We start from the raw sequence: 19,803 nt of genomic DNA on the forward strand, positions 1-19,803 counted from the left end.
ATATTGGTGCAACATAACTGAGACATAAGACTGCAAGAATGCTGAGGCCAACAAGAGTGTACATCAAGGAAACCAAAGAAGCTGATCACAGATATATCCCAGACCACTGCAGAGGAAAACAAAACTAACCTGCTACTTAGGGAGAACTACTGTATACTTCTTTGCCAGCTTAACATTGAATGCAGATTTGTCTTTCAATATACTCTGTGCAGCAATTGTTTAAAACATATCTGCCATCATAAACACTGAGCAGTCTCCTGTTATGAAGTGACGGTCAGCTCATGCTAATATATTGTGCTGCTTACAATTAAATGTACTACTGTGCTTGCAATGATTTACATTTTATTGATTTTTAACACATGGAGTGTAATCACTGACCTAACGATAGTTAAGCTGTGGTAGGATTAATGTAGTTACAGAAATTAATGGTTAAAATTATGTTCAGCTCAATTTTTTGAAACTGCTGTCAGATTCAAATACTCTGAACTTCATCCATTGATAGTTGTATGGCTGTTCTGACATAATAGGGCTTTATCAAATGAATAGAATTAGTCAAGTTGACACATTTGAAAGGAAATTAAGAGTGCATCTTTTCTGAAAAGCTATACACAAGTATAAATCCCAAGCTATTTTTCCAATAAATTGATGAAAGGCGAAGCTAAGAGATTCTGAAGATAACACAGATAACTATTTGGAATTGTCAGCCTGCTTTTCCTTTATATTGAGTAACCAGCATCTGTGGGATTCGTTTTGAACAGACGCTTGTTCTATAATTTTCACATTCACTGTTAATGCCAGAGAAATCAGAAAAGAATGATAACAATAACCACTAATAATGCGGAATATTATGAACAAAACAACTATTCATTCTTAGCTCACTGCTAACAAATATACATAGATTAATACGATATAAATATGTAAGGATAATTACAAAAACACATGTAATTCTTGCTTCAATATTAGATTTCATGGTTATTCCTTGCTTATTTAGCATTCTCATACAGGTCAACATTCCAAATTGACTGCACCAACTGGAATGGAGCACCCTCTAACACAATCATTGTGCTATTACAATGCAATACAACATGAGCTGTATTTGGAATTCAACTCAAGAAGGAAAGAGAGTGCTTGAAGTGGAAATTTACAGCTAGAGGGAACAAGAGATGGAATCCTGTTCCATAAAGGTTCTCCTCACACACCATCTTGTTCTTATTAGTAAGAAATGACAGAAGGTCAAGTGCCTTAAAATCTGACTTAGTGTTTTCAAAGTGTCAAGAAAACTTAGGATAAACTGTTACTGGAGAAGCTGCTATATCATAATGGGGCCAAGCCTTTGATTATTAATCTGCAAATCTTTCCAGTATGGCTATGTCAGGCAGTAAGAGTGAGAGAAGTGACGTTTTGAGCATAAGCTCTTTATCAAGAATGTGAGCCCACATTCCTGATGAAGAGCTTATGCTCAAAACATTGACTCTTCTGCTCCTCAGATGCTGCCTGACCAGCTTTGGTTTTCCAGTGCCACAGTTTTTGATTCTGATCTACAGTCCTCACTCTCTTCTAGTAAGAGCAAGTCACTCATAACCATATGGTTGTAGCAGCATAACTGCCCATGAACAAGAGTTATCCTCATTCTGAGGAACATACACACACACACACACACACACACACACACACAGTCAAGAAGACAACTTAACACTAGCTGCACCAGACCCCAGCAGCCGACATGGCAAATACACTCCTTGTCCATCACATAAATAGCCATGTCTCAAAACCTACCTGTAGTCCCCAATCTCATTCAATCTGCTATCCTACTTGTATTCGCAAAGGATCAGACCATAAAACTGAATATAAATTTACCTCTAATGGTACCAGGAGAATGGGCTTTGGGAAATGCTGGCAAAAAAGGGGCAGCACAGTGGCTCAGTGGTTAGCACTGCTGCCTCACAGCACGAGGGACCTGGGCTCGGTTCCAGTCTTGGGCAACTGTCAATTCCACATTCTCCCCATGTCTGCATGGGTTTCCTCTGGGTGCTGCAGTTTCCTCCTACAGTCCAAAGATGTGTAGGTTAGGTGAATTGACCATACTAAGTTGTCCATAGTGTCCAGGGATGTGTAGATTAGGTTCATTAGTCAGGAGTAAATGTGGAGTAATAAGGCAGGGGAATTGGTCTGGGTGGGTTCCTCTTCAGAGCGTCAGTGTGGACCTGTTGGGCTGAAGGGTATATTTCCATATTGTCGGGATCCTATAGAAAAGCCTAGCAAAAGTAGCAGTATAGAGTTACAGTTAGGAGGACAGGATATCTGCCGTGACAGCTTCTGTAAAACTGAAACTCATCCCAACATTCAGATGCTTCATATTATAGGCTTGTACCTCACTCTGGCTCAATGCAGAGGTTATTGCATGATTTATTGCATGAATATCTTTTCCCTCATTTTCTGCCTTATTTATTGCATTTTTTACAGTATCAAATCACCAACAAAACATACAACAGTGCACATATTAAAGTTTTAAAATGTGTTGTCTGATTTTCCTTCACTACAACCTTTTAGCAGTCTTTTGAATCTGAAAAGTGTCCGTATCTCTAAATTTAAAGTTGCTCTAGAATTCTTCAACATTGACTGTGGACCCCATAAAATCTCATGGCATCATGTCAAACATGGGTGACTGATGAATCGATATGCTCCATGTTGAGCATCATATGGTGGAATCATGGAGCATGTCATTGCATAGAAAGTATTCTAGGTGGGGGAACCTCATTGTCCATTGCGAAGACTGACCAAGCTGGTTGAATCCTGAAGGACATCGTTGCTAGTCAGAGTCTGTGTTAGATAGTAAGGGAACCAAAAATAGGGAAAACCATACATGATGTCATCTTGACCAAACTGCAAATGCTTCAAATTGAAAATATTTCCCATTGTGTTTGTGCTAGTATCACAGTGCTGAATGGCTGTGGACGATCAGGAGCACCATTCAGACACATATAGGAGTCTCATGGCCCAGTATGTCCTCCACTCAACCGCTATCATCAATTTGGAGTCAAGAGGACATGCAAGGAGCAGCACCAGGCATATGAAAAAATGAGATGACAACTTGGTGAAGGTACAGTGTAGGATGACCTGTGTGCCAAACAGCATTTGCAGCAAGTGATATAGGTAATGATTGCACAATCAAAGGATTAGATCTAAGCTATGCAGTCCTGCCACATCCAGGTGTGAATGGTGATGGACAATTAAACAGCTCACTGGAGGAGGAGACTCCACAAATAGCCCCATCCTCAATCCAACACACAAGCATATACAATCATCTAAGCCAGAAGTGCTAAGCAAATGTTCCATCTCTCTTTCCTCTGGAGGTGTCCAGCAACACAGATGCCAAACTTCAGCAAATTCAATCCCCTTGATGTGATATCAAGAAACATGCCAAAAAACTGTGAACTCCTACACATTCTGGCAATAGTACTGAAAGTCTGTGCTCCAAAAGCTTCTGTGTCCCTGGCCAAGACATTCCAATGCAGCGACATCAATGGTATCAACCTGACAATGAAAAATTGCCTTGGTATACCCTAGAAACAAAAGGCAAGAGAAATTCGATCCAGCCAATTACTATGCCATCAGTTTACTCCTGATCATCTGTAAAAAGTGAAGGAAGGGAACATTGACAGCTCTATCAACAGCATCTGCTCAGCAATAACCTTCCCACTTATGCTAAGCTTGGATTCTGCCAGGGCCACTCAACTCTGAACTTCATTAACAGCCTTAATCCAAAAACAAAATAAAAAGAGCTTAATTCCAAAGGTGAGGTGAGGTGACATTGACATCAAGGCCATTTCTTACCAAGTGGTATCAAGGAGCCCAACCAAAACTGGAAACAATGGGAACCAGGATAATACTTTCCATGATTAAAGTCATCTAGGAGAAAGTGAGTACAGCAGATGCTGGAGATCAGAGCTGAAAATGTGTTGCTGGAAAAGCACAACAGGTCAGGCAGCATTCAAGGAGCAGGAGAATCGATGTTTCGGGCATGAGCAATCGATTCTCATGATTAATTTCATACCTGGCACAAAGGGTAATGAGTGCAGTTGTTGTAGATCAGTCATGTCAGCTCTGGAGTGCTTCAGGGCAGTGTCCTAGGCCTAACCATTTTCAGCTGCTTCATCAATAACCTTTCATTTAGCAAAAGGACAGAAGTGGGGATGTTTGCTAATTACTACACAACATTCAGTAACACTTGTGACGCCTCAGATAATGAAGTTGTCCATGTCCAAATGCAGCCAAATTCCAGATTTTGGCTGACAAATGGCAAGTAGCATTCACGTTACACAAATACAATTCAACGATGATCTCCAAAAAGACAGTATCTAGACATTTAATGGCCTTACCAGGTGATTGAATCCCCAACTATCAATATCCGGGGAGATACCATTGACCAGAAACTGAACTCGGAGAAAGTGAGCACTGCAGACGCTGGAGATTAGAGCCAAGAGTGTATTGCTGGAAAAGCACAGCAAGTCAGGCAGCATCTAAGGAGCAGGAAAATCAATGTTTCTGGCAAAACTCTTCTTCTGAACTGGACTTGCCACAGCATTTGTCTAACACCTGAGCCTTGTTGTCACAACAATAAGACCTATTGAATTTTATTTAAAAAAGGGATGCCAAGATTCAATGTGTTAGTATATTACCTTCTCATTTCAAATGCCCCCGTTTGAATTATGCCCTGTTAGTAGGATAGAATAAAGTCTGAGTTATCCTTAGATTCAGAAGGGTATCTGAGCTCAGTATATTGGATTCTGAGGATGGATCACTGGTGCTCTCATACTTGATTCTTGCCACTATATTAATTGCAATCTATTGGTAAATATGGCACAAAGATTATATGTGGACATATACTGGAGTGCCATTGTTGTTATTTATCTTATCATTTTCACAATAATGAGGTGCTTTTGAAGTGCAGCTGTTGCAGTGCAAGCAAATCTTGTCATTAATAAGTGCAAAGTTGCTGCATTGTAAATACACCTCCAACCTGAGTAGAAATTGAAAATTGAATTGTCTAAGTTACCCATGTTTAAAAATTTAACAGTTGAGCCATTCAAACAACCCCAAAGCCTTGAGTGTGAATTACAGGAGGACTGCAATATTCACTGATTTTTTGGGGAACTCAAACCCATGAACACACATTTAGCTCATGATTATCCTAATCATGTATATGTAAGTTCTTTCTTCTTGTATTTTATACTTTGAAAAGTCTACCTGCTATATTTGTGTTGATTTGTATTCTCCACTGCCATAGCTTGAGCAATAATAACCATATGACCAACCTAATCAGAATCTTCTTTTCTCCTAGAGAACGGATGTTGGGATCATTTGAAGTTTGAATTATTGCAGTTGTCCTGAGGAGTGTAATGGAAAATGGTTAAGCAATATCTAGTTCAAGCCAGCAATTTTATTGTGTTGTATAATTTAAACCTCATAGTGTGCACTTCTACATTTTGCCCTCTGCCTGGCATTCCTTTACTAATAAATACAAATTTAAAACAATTATAGTTCATCAGATCTCCAACCACTTGGGATGCATCAAATATATATCTTTTATAGAATAACTTCAGTAAAAATGAAGCACAAAATTAAGTCTATATTTGTTCCAAAGAAACAATAGTGAAAAAGAGGACAGAGATTTTGCTGGTGGGAAAGGTGACTGTTAAGGCGCAACCAGACAGTGTTTCACTGACAGTTTCACTAATCTTTAATTTCATTGATTTTAAAATATCTGCTGTTCAGATTTTTTGATACATGGTTATATTGATTTTTAAATATACTCCAGATTTTATCAAACAAAATTACTTAAGGTGGGTTATTATTATGCAATTTACTAAATTGGACCTTCTTCCACTCACTGTACGTCTGTCATTCACACTTTGCCTTTATCATTCTGCAGGGACAACATCTGTAAAAGTGAAATTCATCCCAACCTTCAGATGCTTCGTATCACAGGCTTGTACCCCACTCTAGTTCACTGCAGAGGTTATTGCAATGAATTAAATTCACTTTTTTCCCTCATTTTTTGCCTTATTTATGGCATTTTAACAGGGCCACCTCATCAACAAAACGTTAAAGTTTTAAAATGTGCTTTCTGGTTTTCCTTCGCTACAACATTTGTAGCATTCTTTCAAACCTTGAGAAGTGTCAGTGCCTCTTATGATGTGCCTACGGCTGCCCGGTGGGATTGAGCGTGGGGGAAGCGGGGAGGGGGAGCGCGCAGGGGGGTGGTGGCTGAAGCGAGGGGTCAAGTATATGGAGAATACAAACGTTTACTACCATGGCGCAACACACAAGACTTACTGATGGTCACTCTGATTGGGAATACTCCTTGTCCTAAAGTCCTTGCTGAAATTCAAATTCTAAGAAGTGAGTTTGAGTAAAGTCGTATATTTACTGAAATGCTCCATTTTAAGCTGAGACAGTTGGCCGTCACAACGAGGTCAGACTGTGGTTAGCATCTAATAAGTTTGCAATGCGTAAGTATTTCACCTGAACTAGAATCCGGCGGTTCAAAGTAGAATTCCAACAAGGTAAAGGGAATTACTCGTATTTTTCACCTTGATAATAGTGTCGATCAGCTGTCACACCTAAAGGAACATTTAAAATGATGCACGAGAGATTACTAGCGGATAAAGTATTGAAACGTACCATTAAACTGAATTTTAAGTATTCATTGTCGAAAATTAAAGAATCAAACATTCATGTCGACATCGCTTGTTCTTTTTCCCGATTCAAGACAGGACCGACAATTATATGAATCAAATAGTGCAGGGGAAATAACAAGATAGGTCAATCAACAATGATAGAGGTGGTTTATTTAACAAAAAAAACTATAATAAAATGGGCTGTTTCGTGGTAAATTGGTTTAAAAGATCGGTTTTTGAAGAGCAGCAACTTTAAAGGTAAAATTTCACATTGTTGCCTCGTTTAATCTGCAATCTTGAATCGTTTTCCTGCAACATCGCTGCGTTTCAAAGGCACTGACACTTACTGACCAGGGCTAAACCACCAAGCACAGTTTGTATTGCCTTGGATTTGCATTGTTTTGTGTATCCTTGCTGTTGTGAAATTCTGATACACGGTATTCCGATTCAGAAACAAGTTACATTTTTGTCCGCGTGTGAAACCCGCCCGAGTGCTGGGAGAGTTTCCGCAGTAATGTGTTGTTGCTCAATAATCTCAATTTATACATCTCAGAGAATAACCATTTTTAATTTAAGCTTTCCTCATCATTTCGGCGCCTTCGCCTGATGTTCCCCCGACGGGTGCCCGGCCATCTATATGCAATGCCCCTGGCTCTGCCCCTTCCTCCCAGTTAAGGTGCTACTGTAACAAAACCCCATTCTGAGCACAGTCGGTATGGAGCTCGGTGCCTCTTTGACGAAGCAGTTGGGTGCATTGCTGGAGGGTTTTGCAGCGACGCCTGAGTCGCAGCCAAACTTGAAAAGTCACCACAGGGACCCTCAAACCACGCTTAGTACTCCCCCTTGCTTCTTTGTCTGTTTGTTCCTCTCCTGTTGCTGAATTCATTTCCAAAACGGTTCCTGAAGATTTTCGAGTTTTCGGATTTCAAGAAATTGGGGAAGATTGGTCTTTATTCTCCTGAAAAAAAAATGCATTCTGCATTCAGCTTTACAACTGGCTGGGTTTTAACTAACAAATAAAAAAAGGATCTATATTATACCGACAGGTACTGGAGCAGGACAGAAATAAGATTCGCTCCTTTCTGCTGTATTGTGTGAATTGTATCGATTTCCTATTGCGTTGCTGACTTCTCCATTCCAAAAAAAACCGCTACATTTCAGAAGGTGTTCACGAACATAGCCAAAGTTCACGTTAGTTACATAAATGTCCCCATTTAACAACAAGATTCCAAATGTACTACTCTAGGTCAGAGTGAACGAAAAGAAAAACCCCAGCTGCTTCCTCTGCAGAAAACACTCAACAAATCCTGGGAATGCTCCAATGGTTTGTCACTGGCGTGCTGTATTCTGCTTCCATGCAAGTCGACAGCAGATGTATCATTCAGCAATTAGTAATTAGCTTACACTCTGGCAAATAAGTTAATCCTGACCTTTTGACACTTGACAGCACCCAGCTTACCCCAAGTGAAGAATTCACCTTTCACACCCATTGGAGGTTAAGTGGAGCACTGTGAAACTCCACATTCAATGTGTAAAAGCCGTTACTTTGCCTCCTCTTTTGCAATTCCGCCTCAGCTTTTCAGAAGTTCCAGTTAGAGGAACGATCTCTCCCCGGGTAGCTCTAGGCCGTGCGGTGTCCCATTGTTGCTTTGGAGATTTGATGTTACAAAATCCCGTTGAGATCGATGTGCAAAGTGTGGACTCAAGAAATTGAATCCTCACAAGCCTCATATATTTTGCCAAACCGTGAACTGGATTGTTTAGAGGCATTTTGTGGCCTTCCCTAAATAACTTGCCTTCCAAAAGGAAACGTGGACCCGAGACGTTCAGATCATCATTTAGAAAACGCTGAGCAGACAAATCCACTGGATCAATGATCCGGATATTTTAGGGCTGTGAAGGTGACAGGAAACTAGCGGATTAATTGAACAATCTGTTTTATCTGTGGTACTCAGAATAGTGCGTCTTGATCAGAGTATTGATAGCAACTCCCGAATTGAGATCTAGATGTTTGGGTAAATACCTTAACATTGAACTGTAATCTTTATCAATGATGTAAGCTTAGTAAAAAAAATGCAACTATTCTAGATCCTGTGTGATCAACCTGTTCGGAGTTGTTATTGCACACTTCTGTAAACAATTGGACTGTGAGTGTAAGTCTGCTGGCTCAGAGGTAGGATCACTACCACTGTGCCTCAAGAGCTCCTCCTGTAACCGTTGTATTTAAACCTGTGTGAAGTGTCAGCACAGTGACAATAAAGGAATCAGCTACCGTTACGGCTGCCTGTTGCACTGGAGTTCACCAACAGGCCCAGATAAGCAGTTGTTACTAATCGCAGAAGCTCCTTTCAAAGTCTGTGTCGCTTGGGAGAAAGGGGGTTAGGTTAGGGGGAGGGTGCTGTGCTCCGAAAGCTCAACAACAGGCGTTCCACTTGATGAGATAGACAATAAAGCAGCTTACCTCTTATTCTCTACTCTGACGGCATTGACAAGCTGTACATTAGGACAATTTCATCACCATTAATTCATTCACACTCCCATTTGGCCTTTACAGCAAGTTGTTACCGTCTTGTGTGTGTTATTAATTAGCCTCACCGTATGCCGTGTGCAGGCTGAAGCCTGCCAGTGCACATACCGGATAGAAACATTAAACACCTATATGTGCATGTGCCTGTGCATGTGCGAGTTTGAAATTAAAATAAATGAGATGTGACAGGAACAATAATGCATTTATTCTGCCGCACGTGATTTTCAGACCAAGGGTCTAATCCAAATTCCTCTCATCTAAACCAACATCCAAAAGTTGCTTTACTGGCTGACAATTCAACGTGTAATTATTCAAATATCCTTGTTTACCAGCACTGCGGTCTCTTAAAACCTTCATCTTTTCACCCTCATACATATGGAAGACGTGACTTCCACTTGGTGAAGTAATGTTCTTTTAAGACTAATTGAATCCAGAAATTAATTTCTTCTACCTGCCTGATCGGATGGAAAGGCTGTCCAGTTGCCCAAGGATTAGCATCTTCCCAGTCTAACATCTTCCTTAATTACCTAATAGCATGGGGCTGCGAGAATTCTGCCTCCGTTCAACCACTTTCCGCATTAATAAAAAAATGATTGGAACTGTGATGGCAACTCGATTTCAACAAATTAGTGCGGGCACTGGGAGATGGAACAGAAGTACCTTCTTGTAATTTTCCCGAGTTTAATGTCAATAATTACACCAATTTGATGGGAAATGAGCTGAAATTAACCGTCATTCGACTGAGCCCTGCGTTGCAGGGAAACAGAGCGCAGGAGGGAGATCGGGAACAGGAACAGAAGGGACATGAGGGAGGGGACGGGGTGGGGATAAATCAGGGAGGTTAAAGGTTAAGTTTTTAATGAAAATGTCAATTCATAATTTTCTCATCGCTTCGAGGGAAATCGTGTATAATTACATGAAGATAAAGTTGATTTAAATAGACCGAGGAGAAACATATATTCCGAGAAATTAAAAGGAGCAACGTCAGATGAATAGGATAGGGGGGAAAGAATTATTGAAAAAGATTAAAGTATTTCAAGTTAAATGTACAGATATTACAATGTAAACGTGAATCCTGGTATACGATCTGTTGTGTGCAGAGGTGACAGTGAATGAGTCCCATTCAAACAGCAACAGCAATAAGAAGGCAAAGTTTAAATATAAAATGTATTTTTTTCCATGAACCACTTATTTCTTAAAATTGTTGCCCAAGTAACTATTCTATTTAACACAGCTCAGGGGACTGGGAAAATGGTTTGTTTTTTTTAAAACTTCGGCCATATTTCAGAATTATTTTGCCTCATTCGAGGATTAGGCATTGTTATTGAAAACGGTCAGAGATAATTTACCCAGATACAATAATGTCGACGTGAAATGTGATGAAACCTATTCAGTTGTACATTTTTCAGACTCAAAGTTCTCCGGACAGGCCAATGCCTTTATCACAGCCGCCGTGTTGCCACGGCACAGTTCCAGAGACACACTGAGAGCAAAGACATGTGAACAAATCAGGCCGATAATCTGCTTCCACCTCGCTGCCAGGGCTCAGCCACACACCAGCGCCATGAACACCTCATCACCCCCCCCCCCCCAACCAAACCCCATCAATATACCTACAAACCCCCAGCTCACTACTAATAATGCACAAGGCACCGAGATTGGGTGACAAACTCCTTCCGCGAGTTCTCTACATGCTGCTCGAAATTACAAACTGCTGCACGATTCCTTCTAATATTAAATTAACTCGAGTGTAAATAGCTCACCAACCTGCTGGACTGCAGTTTAGATTGACTACAGACTGGCATTTACTGCTGCCCGATCTAAAGTCTAAGTACAGTGAAGTTGTCTACTCAAATCTCTTAGTGTCACTTGTAATCGAATTGGATCGTTTAGTGGTCACTCAGTGACTTTCAAATTATTGCTTTTCTGTATTTACGAAATATATGGGGCGGGGGTGGTGGGGTGAGGTCGTTGTCTCCAACAACCGCGGTCTGTGCGAACGCCAAGAATATTATGGTCACGAAAGTAGAATTCGCTGATTCATCAAAGCCTGCTGTGTTGGTGCTTCGTTGGCTGGAGAGCCGGTTTGTAATACAGAGCAAGGCCAACAGTGTGGGTTCAACTACCACATCGGTTCATGAAGGGCTCTCCATCTCAGCCTTCCGCCTGAGGTGTACAGGTCTTCAGGTTGAACTATCTTAGTGGGCGGCACGGTGGCACAGTGGTTAGCACTGCTGCCTCGCAGCGCCAGAGACACGGGTTCAAACTTTGTGGAGTTTGCACATTCTCCCCGTGTCTGCGTGGGTTTCCTCTGGGTGCTCCGGTTTCCTCCCACAATCCAAAGATGTGCGGGTCAGGTGAATTGGCCATGCTAAATTGTCCGTAGGTAAGGGGTAAATGTAGGGGTATGGGTGGGTTGCGCTTCGGCGGGTCGGTGTGGACTTGTTGGGCCGAAGGGCCTGTTTCCACACTGTAAGTAATCTAATCTAATCTACCACCAGCAGTTCTCTCTCTCTCTAATGAGTGAGCAGCCTCATGGTCTGGTTAGACCATAGAGGCACCACCTTTTCGCCAGTGATGCCTGGAACACCATCATTTGGCACATATTACAACCCCGACATGGTCCCACCCCGCTGTCTGTCCCACTGACAGAGTAATCAATTAGAGGAGGAGAACTCGGTCAATAAGCAAATAAATCTCTGGAAATGATCTCTTTGAAATTCTCCAGGCAAGCGATATCAATCCACGGGAATGTTTTTTTGGAAATAAGTAACATAGATGTGCAATCACCGATCGGGGACCATTTCATTGACTTTCGCATGGCACAATATGCCTTTGGACAAGTCTGCTTTCTATGCATGACCACAGCCAATCGATTGGACTAACTTGACACTGAGAATGGAACACTCTCTCCCATCTTTCGTACCAACACCTGGTTTGATTGGGAATGAACTGGACAAAAGAAGAGAGAAAAAAGGCCCGCAGATTTAAACGCTTTGTCATGACAGGCGGGGCTGGATGAACACAGGGGTTCTTCGAAACTTTGACCTGCAGATAGTAGAAGAACCTCGGAAGATGGGAACTTAGAGAATCTGGTTCTGATTCCACCTCGGCACTCACACATCAATCAGGCGGCAAGTTACAATCATTCCTGCTTAAACACTCTTTAATCATTGGATTATTTATTACAGAATCACGGGACTCTTGCAGGGTAGGAGGAGACTATTCGGCCGATCGTGTCTGTGCTGGCTCTCGGAAAGAGCAAATTAGCTAGTGTCATTTTCCTGCCTTACCCCAGTCTTCTTTTTCAAATAACTGACAAATAGCCTTGATAGAACCTGCCTCAGCCACACGCTCGGATGGTGTATTCCATATCCCAACCACTCATCACGAGGCAAGGTTTGACTTAGCATTTTCTCAGAGAGTTGCCGCACCATGATATTTAACAAGTAAATAGTTGAATACATTATTGAACAGCATTTGGAAAACGCCATTCAGCTTTTAAAAGTTTGCTGTTATTCCTGCAAATAGTAGCAATACCTTTCTCTGAAAAATGCAGAAGGCAATTGGCGTTCAAATAGTAACAGCTAAATCCGTAAATTTAAATAATGATTTTGTGACTGTTGCTACATTCTGATGTTCAGTCAGGGATTAAATTCTGCTATGGCCATATATCGTTTAATAAAATGCATCCAAATATCAACTGGGGTTGCAAAATATTTTTAAAAGTCTAGGCATGTAATTGAAAGGTATTTAAATGAAGACCAATACCTCTCCGAACCGGACAAAAAGCAAATAATTGCTGATGCTGGAAAACCTAACTCAGATCCAGACGCCACTCCACAAAGTTCTTAAGCGAAAAATGGACAGTTAATGCTTTGAGTAGATATCTTTCTCCAGGACAGTCCACACTCTCCACAGATACTGAATGATCCACTGAGTAGATCCAGGACTTTGTGTTCTGGCCTAACCTCCACTCGCTGTGGAACAGGGACCATGGGAGAGTGTGTGGGACAAGGGGTGATGGTCGATTAGCTTGGACTGAGAGGGGGCTAAATGCTTTCATACTGTGAATCAATTGCCTTCTTTACCTTGGAAGGTTGCGGTCAAAGAAAGAGGCGCTCCGGGCAATCCTTCATCAAGCAAATAAGTATTCTAGCCAAAGTTTCAGCACTTCGCCTGTAGTTTTGCAGCATTTCAAGTGATCACTGAATTTAATAGGTTTTATTAAATGATTTCTTATGGAATATATATATCATAGAGAGGCGAGCAGCCGAGAAGATTCATACAATCCACAACCACTGTTAAGTTTTATGTGAAGCCTATTAGCGGCGCAGAGGTAATTTAATAGAGAGAAGGGAAGCTATTTTACATAGAGGACTGGAATCATTTCGGCAAATTAAAGACGGGCGCGTTTTCCTTCGGGAAAACAATTGTCAGAATACAGTAAAAGCGTTCAAATACTTAAAACGATGATTTGACTGAGCCGGGCCCTTTCAGCACCAAGGCTAGCTCCTTGTGAATGAGCACTCCCTGCGCTCAGGTCCCCAGCAAGGATGACGACCAATTGCCATCCTCCGCCCTGCAGCTTCGCCATTGGCTGAGGGCAGTCCTATCTCCCGGTGAAGAGCAGGTCCGACTTCAGTCAATAAGCTCCAAACCTCCTGCAAACCTGTTGCATGTCAAGCAAGGCATTTCGCCCGAGTCTCGGCAATAAAAACAGGAGCTGAGCTTGTCAGAGGAGTTGACCCGCTACAAAACAAACGGAAGTCACACACTTAAAAAAAACCCGAAAGATTACCCCCTTGGACTGACAGCAACCAACTTAGTGGAGAAATGAATCTGAATTTCACATCCCCGATTCAACAAGTTTCTGTCCAACGGCCAACGTCTTTCTTCATCGAAGACATTTTACTGCACAAACCCAAGCCATTGAGGGAAGCCCCTCCCGTCTCCTTCGCCAGTTCCTTGGCATCCCGCGTCCCTTTGCTAGAGTATGGATACCCTATCGTGCCAACCCCGACCATACTGGCACCTCATCCACACCACCCACTCCACAAGCCGGAGCATCATCACCCATACTTTCTCACTTCGCCTGGTAAGTCTTGCTTGTTCGCCACTCATTGCTAACTGAGTGATAGAACATAGTTCGGAGCGCTGAAACAGGTTTAACTCCTATAAGGGTACTCTGTGTGAGCACAACAGCATTCCTCTGGTTGGGCACAGAGTAGAAGGAGGAGGCCACATTAAGCGGGGACACGCATACTTCCAAAGAGTTTTTTTCTTCGAAACTAATTTGTTATCCGAAGTTTAATGGAATGCATGACGCTGTTAACATTTGCACACAACGAACGACACAGTCGCGCAATTTAGGGAAGCATTTACGAATCTGGGTGATAACGCCATTTCATCACGGTGACTCTAGTGGTTAACACTACTGCCTCTCAGCACCAGGGTCCCAGGTTCGATTCCAACCTCGGGCAACTGTCTGTTATGTGGAGTTTGCACATTCTCCCCGTGTGTGCATGGGTTTCCTCACACAGTCCAAAGATGTACAGTTTAGGTGAATTGGCCATGCTAAATTGCCCGTAGTGTTAGGTGCGTTAGTCAAAGGGGAATGGGTCTGGGCGGGTTACTCTTCGGAGAGTCGGTGTGGACTTGTTGGGCCGAAGGGCCTGTTTCCCCACGGTAGGGAATTTAGGCAACATTCAATAACATGTACCAAAAACAAACCAAAAAGAATTCCATTGATTCCAATACTGAGTTTCAGAATCGGGGGTAGTGAGCAGTTGCTGGCTCAGTGTTATACTGACTGAGGCTGCGCTTCCTTTCTGCGGAAACGCGTGCAGAAAAAGATGTAAGAAAACAGGAAATTGTAATTTAGACTTTTTTTTCTCTTTCAAGCTATGTGACAAAATATCTTTCTTTTGAAGAGGGCATCGAATTCGAAGTGAATTTGTTGCAATGGCTTGTTACTGTTTTATAATTTGAAAGTAATCCGATTCTCGACCAATACAACACCCAAGGGATAGCCAACGATTGACGATTGAAACAATCCTTCACGTTGAATATTTTAAAAAGTTTTCAAGATTTTTAGCATCTTTTGAAATCCTCCCCCCTTCTTTCGTGAGGAAATCTGAACATATTAGTTTCTGTAGTATTTACGACAATTATTTTAATTATGTATTTCAACCCAAATGAAGGGAAAATTAGATTGTAAATTGATGTTTCTAAAGCTGTTCTCAAACAGTTCTGTCACTTGAAACTCCAGTAAAACTGGGATTCCAACATTGGGTCAAAATGGGCTCTTTTAGAAGTATGTGAATTAGGAGGAGGCAATGGCCATTGGACCTCTCAGGACAGATCTCCCATTCAATTCGATCATGAATGATCATCTACCCTAACGCCATGTTTCGTTTTCTCCCTGTCCCTATATACCTTGGCAACTTTAAACATCTGGGATATATAAAATGATGTCTCGTTTTAGAGTTAAGGGAACGCTGTTCTCCTCACTTCTACCGTGAGCTCGCTAAACCTTCGGTTACTCCAACCGTGTTACACTCGGGTAAGATGGACATTGGATAAAGTACAATGCATTCTTTGGCAGCCAAGGTGAAATCCAAAATAACTTTCCAAAACTAAATAAAATAAATAAAACTAAAATAAAATAAATTTCCAAAACTAAATCAAATAAAATAAATAAAACTAAATAAAACGAAAATAAAATAAATTTCCAAAAGTGAATAAAATAAAATAAATAAAACTAAAATAAAATAAATTTCCAAAACTTTTTGGCTCAAAACGAAACTTATTCGGTTTTGTGTAAAGTGTTTATGGAAAATAAAACCTATGTGAAGCACAACTGAATGGTATCATAGTTAAATTATTACCAGTCGAAAATGGGGGAAATCAATTTAAAATCTACAATAAATGGATTTAGCTGCCATAGATGGTGCTGTTAGCGTTTTACTTAAAATATCACATACAAAATTAATAAGTTTTTTTTCATCGCTCCTGAATGTTTTGAACCTAAACTGTCAAATCAAGAAACAAAACACTGAAAGGGAGATTGAGGAGACTGTGCCGTAACTCTAGCTCAGTCCGTGAGAGTGTGCTTATCCTGAGCAAACACTGATAGATGTATGTTAAAACAAACTGAAGTGCAATAAAGCCCAGATTTTTGCGGAATTTTCAGAAAGTTAGCAATCAAATAGATTTTCGCCCTAACTCACGGGAACCAATCGGGGAGCGAGGATAACCGAGAAGAACATTGGCAATTGGCTACCAAACGTTATTTGACTTAAAAAGACTGGAATCAGAGTTTAGAATACTCGAGAATCGAGGTTATGTTTCAAGGGGTTTAATCGCAATCAGCTCCCAATCGCATCCTATTTTAAGATGAAAGTTGTTTTAAATTACAAACAAACGGGTCGATTCTAAGGGTGACACGGCAGAAAATAACTAGTGATGGAAATGTAGCCACTGTTTCATGTGAATCTGGTCACACATGAACTGATCTGCTATTATATGGACACGAAACCAGTCTATGGAAACTATTCTCAACTTGAAGTGTTACAGATGAAGGGGTGGGGTGGGCGAGGTGGAAAGCTGTCTGGGTGACTGCTCACAAAGGTCAATGCATTGTACCACACCTGGTTTCAAGGTTTGAATGAAACTCAATAAATACATCGAAATAATTCCAACTAGATGCAAATATATCTGGAAAATCCTATTCTGCAGCTCTAATACTAAAGGCCTTACAGATACAGCGAGATGTTTGATTGCATTAAATGTATCCAGACCAGACACTTCAAGGCCAATTGGTTCGATGAATCGGCATTTGTCGAAAATGAGTCTGTAAGATTTTACAGAAATTGGGCGGACAATCCTTTAAACAAAACGGTGGCAGTGATTCTAATAGAATAACTTGCAATAATAAAAATGAAGTTGTAGAATGCTACCTGATACGTTTATAATCGATTGTGATAATCAGGTATTCACGCCGATTTTTAAAAGGAGGATCAAAATTGCCCCGTGCACGTTATCGGCGGCAAGTCAATTGTTTGCTTTGATTTAAAAACCTGCTTCGTTATTTTGTTGCCCACCATTAGAAGTTAGGTGCAGAATTTGTGCTCAAGCACTGAAGAATACGATAGGACATCTTCAGAATATGTGTTTTAACTTGTTCTGCCCAATTTCAGAACAGAGCTTATCAAAAACCTCCAAACAAATATTTTCGGCATTGTGAATTCATTTTACCAGGGTTAAAGAGTTGCACAATTTTTTTTAAACTAGTGGCTTGGGAAGGTTATTCATGTTGGGAGTATTGTCTCGTTCGTAATCAGTAGGTATGCATATGCCGGCTCTATTCCAACACCCCCCGGAGCTCCCAGGCAAACACTGCAGGCGGAGGAAAGCGAGGACCGTCTTCTCGGATTCACAGCTCTCAGGCCTGGAGAAACGGTTCGAGATTCAGCGTTACCTGTCAACCCCAGAGAGGGTGGAACTGGCGTCGGCACTCAGTCTCTCGGAGACCCAGGTATAGCCGGGGAATAGCCGGGAAGCAAGCAGTGAGAGGGAGATGGGATTGGGATGGGGGCGGAATAAAAGGAAATAGAGCAGTGATCCATGGAGGGGCATTATACTTCGTCTGGCATAAGCGGACTTAATACATTGAAACACAATCATGCAATACACTACTCCATTGATAAATTGAGAAATGAGATTTTCAAACGAAAATCAACTGAGATATAAAAGTGGGAACAAATTGTTGTAAAGATGTCTTGCTCTTTGTGCAATTAGATCATTCACAAGTCAGCACTTGGTTATTGATTGAGTGCTTGGATATTTCTGTGTGCTTAAAGCGATTTTCAGGTCAAGTTTGGGGTTGGATGTTTCAACCAAATCGAATAGCGGCTCCCTATCGATCACGCGGTCCTGAGCCCAGGAAAGACGTGATTTAGGACTGAACTTAGTTCTGACAACTCGCAATTAACTTCTTCCCCTTCACAAGGCTGGGGGCAGAGAAAAACACAAACACCTCCCCAGTTTGATTCAGCTCCACATCTTTCACCCACTGTACAGACTGATACCAGAGTATATATGAAAAAAAACTCCCTGTCCCCCGGAAAGAAACCTGATTCGAAATAGCAGAGTAACACACACACTTTTACACTCGTCAACAATGTGTCGGAACAAGGAACTCAATCCAGTGCTTAGAATGCAAACATTTAAAAATGTCATCGGTAGCGTCTGAAACGACCTCCCAGATGATAGTGAACTTAGAATCTATAACTATACAAACTCGTCAACAGAGAAACAGAAAGGAAGTGTTTCACGTGGATAAATAAAAGAAGCTGCAGTGAACGCTGACTGACAATTGCTCATATTTGAGATTGTCTTAATCGGAATACGCTGCAAATGTTCAAAGTTAGTTCAAGGAGAATTGCATTTGGAATTAAAACTGCCACTTTTGAAATTAAATACTAGACAAACGTACACTCCTATCCTTCGAGTAATTTCTGACGCCGGGAGGGTCGGGTTTTGAGATAGAGGAGTGCATTGTTTTGTTTCATTTACGGGATGTGGGAATCGCTGGCTGAACCAGCATTTATTGCCCCATCTCAAGTTGCCCTTGAGAAGGTAGTGGTCAGCTGCTTCTTTGAACCGACCATGAGTTAATAATACATTTATTTCCACAAATCCAGACCGAAAGTAAATGCTGTTAAGTGTTGCCTTAACCTTTACCTGAATTTATCAATAGCTTAGATAACTCCTTCAGTGATTGATCACACCATGCGTTCCTCAACATATAGGCTGAAAGATTGACTACACAACGGCGTGTTCATCTTTATATACTTTTAGCAGAAATAAGTCTATTTCTAAAAGTACTGGATTTATTGTGCAAATTTTACCAGTGGCATTTCAGTACGAACTATCCGCCCAATGTCTCTTGCATTCGAAATTTTCCTCAAGCTCGTTCGTTAAAGGCTTCTGCCCATCAATCAATCCAATCCGTGCAGACATGCCGCCTCACGCAGACATACCTGAAGATAAAGTAAACTCACTGGATCGATAACGGTTTTCACTTTTCCCAAAGAAATTCCCTGAGCTTTTTTTCTCGGTGCATTTTCCAGGTCAAAACATGGTTTCAGAACCGACGGATGAAACATAAAAAACAACTAAGAAAGACTCGGGATGATCATGGTCAGAAAAGCTCTCCCGCCGGGGAGCGTTGCCTGGAGTCCAGCGTCAACGAGGCGGCGTTAAACCAGAAAACTTCCTCAGACATAAAGCCCTTAAGCAGCCAGAACGCCTTTGTGTTGGAGGACCGTGAAGATGATGTGGATATAATAGAAGATGATGATATTTGTTCTGCCGATCACATAATGTAAAATAAAATTAAAACATATACGATCACCGAAATAAATGCTACACGGCAAAGAACTTTATGTCTCCCAGGAAATGTGTTAAAACTGTTGGGTTTGAGAGGGGACGCGGTGTTATAACACTGAACTAAATGGCAAGCCTTGAAACATGCACTTCAAGTAGTCTACAATTCTGATGTTCTTCTCTGTAAATAGTTAATTTACGCAA

General features: G+C 41.3%; 1 protein-coding gene across 1 annotated transcript; it reads left to right on the top strand.

Annotated features, from left to right (window-relative positions):
- Window positions 1-14,043: 14,043 nt before the first annotated feature.
- Window positions 14,044-19,601, top strand: bsx (brain-specific homeobox). The gene is made up of 3 exons (XM_060847035.1): window positions 14,044-14,305; window positions 17,556-17,746; window positions 19,344-19,601. The coding sequence occupies exons 1-3, from the start codon at window positions 14,044-14,046 to the stop codon at window positions 19,599-19,601; spliced, it is 711 nt and encodes a 236-aa protein (XP_060703018.1).
- Window positions 19,602-19,803: the final 202 nt, after the last annotated feature.

Source organism: Hemiscyllium ocellatum, chromosome 29 (assembly GCF_020745735.1).
Source record: "Hemiscyllium ocellatum isolate sHemOce1 chromosome 29, sHemOce1.pat.X.cur, whole genome shotgun sequence".
Lineage (NCBI taxonomy): Eukaryota > Metazoa > Chordata > Chondrichthyes > Orectolobiformes > Hemiscylliidae > Hemiscyllium > Hemiscyllium ocellatum.